The 11,767-nt window shown below is 43.9% G+C and overlaps 1 protein-coding gene across 4 annotated transcripts in view; it reads right to left on the minus strand.

The window, feature by feature from the left end:
• LOC139750238 (uncharacterized) overlaps nt 1-11,767 on the minus strand; it is a 568,158-nt gene that overhangs the window by 73,206 nt on the left and 483,185 nt on the right. For all 4 annotated transcript variants that reach the window (XM_071664740.1, XM_071664738.1, XM_071664736.1 and 1 more), the window contains one exon: nt 11,192-11,714. In XM_071664740.1, the coding sequence (XP_071520841.1) occupies nt 11,192-11,517 (326 nt within the window). In that variant the 5' untranslated portion in view covers nt 11,518-11,714. The remainder of the gene's footprint in view (nt 1-11,191; nt 11,715-11,767) is intronic.

Raw genomic sequence — 11,767 nt, forward strand, 5'->3', positions numbered from 1 at the left:
ATGAGTCATCTGGAAGGAGAAAGAAAATTAAAAGTGGAGGAGCACAAGAGGGGTCACCATGAGAGAGAGAAAATACAGTAAAATAGGGAAGGCAGGTAATCATCTGAGGGCTGGGACACTGATAGGGCAAGGGAAGGAGGGAGAAGGAATGTATATATATATATATATATATATATATATATATATATAGTAGTGGTGATGTGAGAAGGAGATGGAATGAGTATTTTGAAGGTTTGTTGAATGTGTCTGATGACAGAGTGGCAGATATAGGGTGTTTGGGTCGAGGTGGTGTGCAAAGTGAGAGGGTTAGGGAAAATGATTTGGTAAACAGAGAAGAGGTAGTAAAAGCTTTGCGGAAGATGAAAGCCGGCAAGGCAGCAGGTTTGGATGGTATTGCAGTGGAATTTATTAAAAAAGGGGGTGACTGTATTGTTGACTGGTTGGTAAGGTTATTTAATGTATGTATGACTCATGGTGAGGTGCCTGAGGATTGGCGGAATGCGTGCATAGTGCCATTGTACAAAGGCAAAGGGGATAAGAGTGAGTGCTCAAATTACAGAGGTATAAGTTTGTTGAGTATTCCTGGTAAATTATATGGGAGAGTATTGATTGAGAGGGTGAAGGCATGTACAGAGCATCAGATTGGGGAAGAGCAGTGTGGTTTCAGAAGTGGTAGAGGATGTGTGGATCAGGTGTTTGCTTTGAAGAATGTATGTGAGAAATACTTAGAAAAGCAAATGGATTTGTATGTAGCATTTATGGATCTGGAGAAGGCATATGATAGAGTTGATAGAGATGCTCTGTGGAAGGTATTAAGAATATATGGTGTGGGAGGCAAGTTGTTAGAAGCAGTGAAAAGTTTTTATCGAGGATGTAAGGCATGTGTACGTGTAGGAAGAGAGGAAAGTGATTGGTTCTCAGTGAATGTAGGTTTGCGGCAGGGGTGTGTGATGTCTCCATGGTTGTTTAATTTGTTTATGGATGGTGTTGTTAGGGAGGTAAATGCAAGAGTCTTGGAAAGAGGGGCAAGTATGAAGTCTGTTGGGGATGAGAGAGCTTGGGAAGTGAGTCAGTTGTTGTTCGCTGATGATACAGCGCTGGTGGCGGATTCATGTGAGAAACTGCAGAAGCTGGTGACTGAGTTTGGTAAAGTGTGTGGAAGAAGAAAGTTAAGAGTAAATGTGAATAAGAGCAAGGTTATTAGGTACAGTAGGGTTGAGGGTCAAGTCAATTGGGAGGTGAGTTTGAATGGAGAAAAACTGGAGGAAGTGAAGTGTTTTAGATATCTGGGAGTGGATCTGTCAGCGGATGGAACCATGGAAGCGGAAGTGGATCATAGGGTGGGGGAGGGGGCGAAAATTTTGGGAGCCTTGAAAAATGTGTGGAAGTCGAGAACATTATCCCGGAAAGCAAAAATGGGTATGTTTGAAGGAATAGTAGTTCCAACAATGTTGTATGGTTGCGAGGCGTGGGCTATGGATAGAGTTGTGCGCAGGAGGATGGATGTGCTGGAAATGAGATGTTTGAGGACAATGTGTGGTGTGAGGTGGTTTGATCGAGTAAGTAACGTAAGGGTATGAGAGATGTGTGGAAATAAAAAGAGCGTGGTTGAGAGAGCAGAAGAGGGTGTTTTGAAATGGTTTGGGCACATGGAGAGAATGAGTGAGGAAAGATTGACCAAGAGGATATATGTGTCGGAGGTGGAGGGAACGAGGAGAAGAGGGAGACCAAATTGGAGGTGGAAAGATGGAGTGAAAAGGATTTTGTGTGATCGGGGCCTGAACATGCAGGAGGGTGAAAGGAGGGCAAGGAATAGAGTGAATTGGAGCGATGTGGTATACAGGGGTTGACGTGCTGTCAGTGGATTGAATCAAGGCATGTGAAGCGTCCGGGGTAAACCAAGGAAAGCTGTGTAGGTATGTATATTTGCGTGTGTGGACGTGTGTATGGACATGTGTATGGGGGGGGTTGGGCCATTTCTTTCGTCTGTTTCCTTGCGCTACCTCGCAAACGCGGGAGACAGCGACAAAGTATAAAAAAAAAAAAATATATATATATATATATATATATATATATATATATATATATATATATATATAGATATATAGATAGATAGATAGATAGATATAGATAGATAGATAAAGAGGGAGAGAGAGAGAGAGAGAGAGAGAGAGAGAGAGAGAGAGAGAGAGAGAGAGAGAGAGAGAGAGAGGTGAATATGTGGAAGGTAACAGTAAGTAGAGAGGAGGGTATAAGGTATAGAGACACATAAAGAAATGAGGAAAAAGAACAGATATTCCAGGGGAAGGACTGGCAAGGAAATGGAATGAAAAGATCAAGTGAAAAATATGGCAGGAAAACGGTGTCACTGCACAAAAAAGGCTTGAAATGAAAAGAAGAAAAAACAGGAAAAATTAAAATAGATATAAAAAGTCCTTTTCACAGTGTCCAGTATCTGTATTTCTCGTGTGTGTGTGTGTGTGTGAGAGAGAGAGAGAGAGAGAGAGAGAGAGAGAGGTGTATGTGTGAATTTACTATTTTCGTGTGTATGTGTGGGTGTGAAAAAAAAAAAAAAACTCATCCAAGGGAATATACATTTCCCCGCTCCTGGAAGCAGCGCAGCCGCGAAGGGGATAGAGTGGTTGGCGGAGGGAAAGATAGTGCAGGGGATGGGGGTAGGCTGTGAAGAGCGGGTCATTCAGGGGAAAGGCTTCGGGGCAAGGGAGTGTCGTGGCTGGGGAGGAGTCTCTCTCTCTCTCTCTCTCTCTCTCTCTCTCTCTCTCTCTCTCTCCCTCAAAGGATAGGTAGCGCCGCGCAGATGGGTAGAGCGTCGGGGGGCGCCTGAGGCGAGGGACGTGCTGGCGGTGCTGTCTCCATCCCACACTATCCACGTCTGCCACCTTCACAGATGTCCCTTGGGGACCACTGACATAAAATCATCCCTCACCTGCGTGCGTCCGTCCCTCCCCGTGCGTCCGTCCCTCTATGGTGCATATCATGGTATTTTTTTTTTCCTTTTTTTTTGACGCCGGGATGCGTTAGTAGTGTACGCAATGAAAACACACCCGCCCAAATTGGACAGCCGTAAGTCCGTAAGAGCGTGGCTGTTTATGCACCTATTCGCGAGCATCCTGCCCAACTGTGGAGAATTATAGGGAGGCAATTACACCGGGGGCAATGTTGGCTAATACGTACCCTGAATTATCGTTGCAGGTTATGTTAAGTATATCTTTTTCCCCACCCCTGTACATGCTCAACGTTTCCCGCGATAGCGAGGTATCGCCAGGATCAAACGAAGAACTATGGCTCATTCGCTCACATCCTCTCTCTCTCTAGCTGTCATATATAATTCTCTCTCTCTCTCTCTCTCTCTCTCTCTCTCTCTCTCTCTCTCTGTATATATATATATATATATATATATATATATATATATATATGTATATATGTGTGTGTGTGTGTGTGTGTGTGTGTGTGTGTATACACAGACTAATAGAGGGATATTGAGAGAGAGAGAGAGAGAGAGAGAGAGAGAGAGAGAGAGAGAGAGAGAGAGAGAGAGAGAGAGCGAGCCATAGCAGCTACCCTCTAACCAAGAGGGGCCGATCCCGTCTTAACCATATTGCTTCCCTTCACAACCATTGTATGAGGGTCTGGAGGAAATTACGTTTTTTTTTTTCCTCCCTCCCTCTCTTGTCCTCATTTATCATCACAAAAGGACGAGCAACAAGATGAGAGAGAGCAATATCCCGAAAGACACGAGCTCTGTGTATCCCATTATCCCATACATGAGGGGAAACAGGCAAAATAAGTAATTCATTTCATCTATATTCGTATGCATTTGTTTTTAAGCTACTCAATGTTCGAATTATCGTCTTTTTTTTTTTTTTTAATGCACATTATCCAAAGCTAAAAGTAATTAGGCAACCATAATGGTATACGGGTTCCCACCGTGACGCTTCTTCCAATTAAGTGCTTCTTTTGCTCGTTATATGTACTCTTAGAACTGATGTGTATGGAAGACCTGGCATCTCTCGGGCTGTAAGCACCAGAATTTATATTTCAAAAGATTGTGATTAATGGACAATATATTGATATTCAGGTCCTCTAGAGATCACGGGGTGGGGGGGGGTTGCTATTTTATGTGTGGCGGGGTGGCGACGAGAATGGATGAAGGCAGCACGTATGAATGTGTACATGTGAATATATATGTACATGTCTGTGTATGTATATGTATGTATACGGTGAAACGTTTAGGTATGTATATGTGCGTGGGTGGGCGTTGTGTATATACATGTGTATGTGGGTTGGTGGGGCCATTCTCTCATCTGTTTCCTTGCGCTATCTAGCTAACGCGAGAGACGGAGATTAAGTATAATGAATAAAAAGTATTTATAAATATACATATATATACATATATATATATATATATATATATATATATATATATATATATATATATATATAAGGATCAGTTCACAGTATTTTAATGGTGGTTAAAGACAAATAATTACTTGATCAGCGATCAAGACAAATATATAGCAATCCCAGGACAACTCTTATCTTTCCTTCTTCTCATATCTTACCCACTTCCTACAACCTTCCACCTTTAAGAGTTAGGTCTCTCGACACCTGAGGAGCTGTGATTAATTCCTTATCCCATTTTCCGTTAACCAGAGAAAGCCATAAACGGGGACTTAACTTCTTTTCTTTTTTTTTTTTTCTTTTTTACCGTAGGATGTACGTCATTTAATTAAAAATAAAGAATCTCTAGTGTATAATCTCTCTCTCTCTCTCTCTCTCTCTCTCTCTCTCTCTCTCTCTCTCTCTCTCTCTCTCTCTCTCTCTCTCACACACAACTATTTACATTACTGGGACTGGAGGTCTGGTTGGTGGTTTTTATTACGCTAGATTGGATACAACAGGATTCAATAAAGGCCATGAAAGTTTTTTTTTTTTTTTTTTTTTTTACGAGCTCTTAATGAGTTTTTGTACTGTGCCATACACAGATGTCAACTCCACCCCTCTTTTTCTTTCTTTTTTCTTTTTTCTTTCTCTTTTTCTCTCCATGCGGTCACACTGCAGGTGCTCTCTCCCATTCTCTATCCCCTATACACTTTCACTCTCAAAACGCAAACAAAATAGAGAGAGAGAGAGAGAGAGAGAGACAACCCCCAGCTCGAATCCCTGCTGTGAAGAAAAAAAAGCTTAAAAGGGTTATAGCAATGCAACATGAAAAAAAAAATACTACACCCCAAAAGGGTCTATCCACGGAATATAATACGCTAAAAAGGGATTCTTGTACAAGTGAGGGATGCTCATGGACGCTGTAAGGGATCATGACTCTAAGGTCGAAGTCATACCGAAAAAAAAAGAAAAAACAAGTGTATACAACAAGCGCGAGGAGGAACGTTGGGTTTATGTTGGAAGGACGGGCGGATGACTGGCCAATCCAGTACAATGCCCGGATTACTCAGGGATCAGAGACTACGGAGGAAGGAGAGGGACGCCAGGAACCTAAGAAGTAATTCTGGCCAAGCCTGGCTCTGGAGAAGAGGAAACCACAGCAACAACAGCAACAGGAAGAGGAGGAGGAGGAGGAGGAGAGGTAGCAGAGGAACTTTGGTATCCGTCTGGCTCTGGGGAAGAAGAAACCACAGCAACAGGAGGAGGAGGAGGAGGAGGAGAGGTAGCAGAGGAACATGGGTAGCTGAGGACATATGACAAGGTAACTGACTGGGTAAAGCGATAGGGAGGGCAATATATGGATATAGTGTTATGAGACGGAACACTCAGCGCAGACCTGTGGACTGTCATGTGGACAATTAAGAACGCGCAGAGTGATCGTGAAAGGTGGAAAATATTTCGTGAAAATGCCGATTCTCGGTGAGAGAGTTGTCAAGGAGATAGACTATAGACAACAGAAATCGGAGATGCTGTAACATGACGCTGACAGACGTAGGTCGTGGGTGATATGTGAGGGCTGGGTGAAGACCACACTCCAGCCACAGAGGAAATGGCAACCATAAAGGAAAATGTCCTGTAAAGATGCAGTTTGCAGGAGGCACTACATCCAGCAGGGAAACCTGCTAGCTATGAGGAAATTCAGTGGGAAGGTGAACGCTAAAGCCAAGAGAGAGATATAGAGTACATATATATATATATATATATATATATATATATATATATATATATATATATATATATATATATATATATATATCATTCTAGGCGAGGTACCCAGTTTGTGGACCAACCCCTAGAGCAGGATGAACAGCTGGGTTGACTGTGGGCCGACTACAGCAACCAGGATTCGAACCTATATACTAAGAGAGAGCAACAAGAGGCCATAATATCATAAGCAAGAAACTAGTTAGAAAATATGTAAACTTGTAGTCTTATAGTTTTAAAGTACTTACTGACCTTTATATGCAAAGATAAGTTGCTTGATAATAGAGAAAGTTCAAGAAATTTGAAGAGATTGGTTTGATCGGACGAAGGCGAGGAGAACGTATGTTAGGTGATAAGGTGGACAGGAGACGAGCAGATATAAGTGCGGGTTGGTATGATGGAGAAGGTGTTGGCTGTGGTGGTAATGTGCAAGGGGAGCACAAGTGGGAGGAAGTGTAAAGTGAAATAGGTGGAGGTGGTAAGGTGAAAAAGGCGGAGGTCTTAAGGTGGAGCTGGTGGAGGGAATAAAGTGGAATAGGCGTAGATAAAACAAGGGCAGGAAGTAAGGAGGAGGAGGAGGAGGTGGAGGTAGTGTAATGGAACAGGCAAGGGTGGCAGGGTGGAAAAAAAAGGCTAGGATATGGGTGATGGAACAGGTGGATGTGGTAGAGCAGAAGAGGTAGATGTGGTAAGGTGTGACACGTGCGGGTGGTGAGGTGGAACAGGTGGAGGAGGTGAGGTGGATCGTCAGGGTGGATAACACAGGCTCTGGCCTGCAGATCACTCACACGACTGAATATGATAAGATACCGAGAGTCTCTCTTCAATTGCAGGAAACCCAAATCGAAGGACTATATTCACACCTGATTTTACGGGTCTATAACCCCTACAGCGTCCAATTACGGCCATAGAATTCCAGACACAGGGACGGCTTGTTATTATATTGCCAATATTCTACTCAACACATATGATACAGACACTGCTTTAGTGCTTATAATGATTAACATGGAAATTAATCACATACTTTCTATAAATATCTTTGTAAGACGTTGATAAAGCCTGTAATTTTTAAATCAAACTGATTTTGGAGAACTTAAAAAGATATACCCCAAAATAGTACCTTCCAATTGATTTTTATTCTAACTTTTCCTTACACATTACATAACACACACACACACACACACACACACACACACACACACTCGAAACAAATATGAGCGATGAAGCAGAAAAGAAGCAATATAATCATTCTACAGTGTTTAAGAAACATACCACAATCGCGAACGAAAAGCTGAGTGAATCATATTTCTTACCTGCAACTTAAACTACTTCTGTTGCAGTGTTAGCAGGTATTAAGGTTTCCGATTACTTTTTATCAATTCGTCTGTGAAGGTGAGTGGCAAGAGGATTTCTGTCAATCTAAGAATATACACAATCTACCTCCCACTGTTTCTAAGGTGTTTCCTACACGGCAGTTAAAGTGTGAGAGACGAAATTAATCTCGCATTCCCCCAGCCTCCTGCATCCATGCCACTTCTCACTTACGTTAACTCTGACCCCACTGCCTGTGTCCTGACTATCATCATTTCAGTTACTGTTAAAGACGGGCACCACACCGAACCCCACCTCTGGAACGTTATATCCTCTTCATACCAGGTCTTCGGCAACATATCCCCTCCAGCGGTGGTTTGCCGGAAGAGATTCTCAGCACAGTCCACGAGCTCAAGTACCGAGATCACATCTGGGCTACGAGTATCGCTAGGGACCCCAGCTACTTTCATTATGTTTGCCTACATCCTGGCTATTTTTGTCAGTGCTTTTCCCACTGTATTGCCATCATTCCAGCCCAACAGCCCTGGAAGTTCAGAGTCACTTAGGGGTAATGCTCTTTTGCAGCGTCGCATACCCTCATTTTTCGTCAATTTTTTTTTTTTCCCCTCGAGTTCTCTAATCTAGCCATCTGGGTCTTTGCCAGTATCAAGCCTTTTACATATTGCTGATGCTGTTCAGGGGGCGATTCTTTGACCCAATAAACATAATTCTTTGATGGGATCGTTTTCTTCTGTCTTTATCTTAATGTAGTCATTGTAAGAGAGAGAGAGAGAGAGAGAGAGAGAGAGAGAGAGAGAGAGAGAGAGAGAGAGAGAGAATACTTGTAACATATCTCAATATTACTCTTGGTCTCTACATTACAACACTGCTTACAGTTGTCATGGAACTCAACACTCTCTCTCTCTCTCTCTCTCTCTCTCTCTCTCCACTATGGTAAGCCACACGGCACAGCACTGCATCGTAGTCAGGCTCCTCTGCCATACACCCATCAGGGTATGTTTACTCTCCCCTCGTCTGGATAGAGAGTGTGTGCTCCGGATTTTTTCGCAGGTTGGGCTTAATTTGTACTGCAAATGAGCCGGGTCTATTTTCAGGTTTATGTACCCGGGTGTGGTCACCCCCCCCCCCCCCCCCCCTTCGAATTACACGGGGAAACTTTGCTGGAATTAATCTATACACAATCTCGGTTGCTACGAAGCGCTGTCTTTAAAACTGTATACATATCTATGTAGCCTTAATGGTATTGTCTATCCCCAACCCTGAACCAACACCCAAATCTCATCTATCTTCGTTCCTCATTGTCTCTACCACTACCTATCTCTCTCATTCTTTACGTACTCCTTCGGTTTCTCTTACTTAGCTGTCTCTCCTCCTCCTTATCTGCCTAGAGCCCTCCTTGAACACACCACTCCTTCCCTAAATTCTTTTCCTCATTCTTCCTTTCTTACCTTCCTTTCCTACTTACCTTCACTACCTATTTTTACTTTTCTCCCTCTACTTATCTTCTCGCCTTCCTCCATCAGCGTTTCCCTCCCGCCTCCCCACCCTACTTCAACCCTCCAAAACACCTCTTGCTATTCCATCCTCCTCCCAAATCTCCGCTCCCTCCCTCCTTTCCTAATCAGGACCTGGGCACCTTATGGGGTTAGGGGAGGTGGCTGCTCCTCCCAGCTACCCCTACGCAAGTTTTATGGACTCGTAAACTTAGCGAGGAAATTTACAGCTTCACTTATCAAGCGACTTTGAAATAGAGGAATATAGGCGTCCGTCGTGTTGGCTTGACTTACGTCGGCGTCGGAAAGGGGAGGAAGGGTTCCGTCGGCCCTACGCTTCCCACGAGACAAAGACCGAGTTCTGCGAATTTTTGCTAATAAAGGAATGATAGGTTAAATGAATATTCATTAACGCGAGAATAGATGTATGAAAATGAGATTAATATTTTTCTTTTACTTTACATAAATAAGGGAAAATATATACAGATTTCTTTACTTCACATAAATAAGGGAAAATATAAAAATTTCTTTACTTCACATAAATAAGGGAAAATATATAAATTTCTTTACTCACGAGATAGAAGAGAAGAGATTTCCAATTATCATGATATATATATATATATATATATATATATATATATATATGTGAGTGTGTGTGAGTGTGTGTGTGTGTGTGTGAACTAAAATAATCCGTTGCTGAATAAAATAGAAAAACGATTAAGTTGGCTCCATGAAGACGAGGGTTTGCGTAAGGTGTGGCCCAGACATCACACAAGACTGACCAACCCATCCGTTCTATCACTCTGCCTGACACCATTATCCACCCTCCTCCTCCTCCTCCTCCACCTCTCTCTCTCTTTTTTTTAAAGGAGCCTCCCTCGCCAAATACACCATGAATTCTGTCTCTTTATAAATGGGGGGCGTCAGCGAAAAATGTGATAGAATATTGCTTGTCAGTGAAGCCTGAAATATGGTGTGGATGGAGAGGCCCAGCGAGCCACGCGTTATAGCCAGTTATTGCACCTTATTTTTCAACACTGGCAAATTTTTTTCCCCCCTCTTTTTGAACAAAACGTTGCAAGGCGGAGTGGCTTATGGTGCTCAAAATTCTGCAAAAAAGAAAAAAGAAAAAAAGGAGTGGCTTCTGGTGTCAGGAAGTAACACTCAAAATTCTGCAAAAAAAAAAAAAAAAGAAAAAAATGTTTCGAGTAGAAAGATGATTATCTTTGCGCCACTCGAGCCTTAAGACCTCCAGCCCATGTACGTGACAAGGTAGCATCCAACTCCCCATCAATGTCTTTTATGGTGTTATCTCTTAGGAGGGAGGCTACCTACAGTCATGGGTATGTCAACTACCTCCCTTCGTCACGCACTGTAGTATTCTTATATATTGTCTACTGTAGTAGTACACCTCACATGGCGCTATCTACATAAATCTACACAGCCAATTGTGCATCAGGCATTATCTATGTCTCTATCAATTCCCTTGAAGCTGTCGCGAATTCAGCTCGAGTTTCCAGCCTGTTCAAAGGAGTTTGCAGGCATTGGCATCCAAGCTTTGTCCATTATGAGTCTCGAACTCCAGGCCAGAAATAGCATGTTAGGTGGATGGGGCCCATTTTCACTTCGCGAATAAATTTTCGAAATCTGAAAATCCTCACAACTTTCGCCTCGAGGAAAGACAATGTGATGAGGAGGGAGGAGAAAAAAAGGGGGAAATCAGGCTAGTGAAGTGAGAGTTGCGGAGTTCATGAGGCAAACGACCTCTTGATCATAAACTTCGTTGGGAGGTTAAGAAGAGGATGAACCTAAATAATATATAAACAGGTTTCCCTTGGGGGGTTGGATCATCCCCTTTGTGCAGTCCAAGTAGCCAACCAGACGGGAAATATATTCGAGACATGAAGAGATATTTTTTATGAGGCAGACTTAGCTATCCATCCATCTCAGTGATACAGAACTACAAAGTATTGAGAGATGACTGGTGAGTATATGAACAGCATCGAGGAAGTCGGCCAACAGAATCCTTTAAAATTTAAGACTAGAAAGTGCTTGGGTTTAAGAAGCGGGCAATGAATGTAGCTTCTTTACATCCATAAGAGAGCGAGCGAGCGAGAGAGAGAGAGAGAGAGAGAGAGAGAGAGAGAGAGAGAGAGAGAGAGAGAGAGAGAGAGAGAGAGAATACAAAGTTAACTCACATTTTGATGACGTTGGCAGGGTCGAGGCCGTTGAGGGAGAGGGGTTCAGGGGGTGCCGTCAGCCCTGCGCCCTGGCACAGGAGAGCCACGAATTCGGTGTCCTGTGGGACGAGCGTCTCCCTGCCAATCGCCCAGGGCAATCGCCTGGAGGTGACGGAGGCTCTTCTAGGGAGGGCGGGTTCACAGGTGCAGGAGGCGGGGCAGGCGGACACAGTGGCCACCAGCGGAAGCAAGAACAGCAGCAGGAGGAACAGCGGCAGCGGCAGGGGGGACAGAGACCCCCTGCCGCCCCCGGCGGGTCCTCCAGCGTCACCAGCGGCCCTCATGGTCCGCCCGGGGAGAGGGTCGGGGAGCGGGGAGAGATTCGCCGAGCGAGGACGTGGTGGGGAGGGTGTTAGCTGCGGGCGGCCCTGGGGAGGTGCCAGGAGAGGGTCTGGTGGGCGTCATGAGGGCGTGTGGGCGTGGTCAAGGCGTAGAGGTGGGCGTGGCAGCTCGCATGGCTCCACCCCTGCCCTGGATCCACCTGCAGAAGAAAAAAAGAATACAAGTGAGTCATCGGAGTCATAGATCTTATAT

The sequence above is a fragment of the Panulirus ornatus genome, chromosome 9 (genome assembly GCF_036320965.1).
Source record: "Panulirus ornatus isolate Po-2019 chromosome 9, ASM3632096v1, whole genome shotgun sequence".
NCBI classification, from domain to species: Eukaryota; Metazoa; Arthropoda; class Malacostraca; order Decapoda; family Palinuridae; genus Panulirus; species Panulirus ornatus.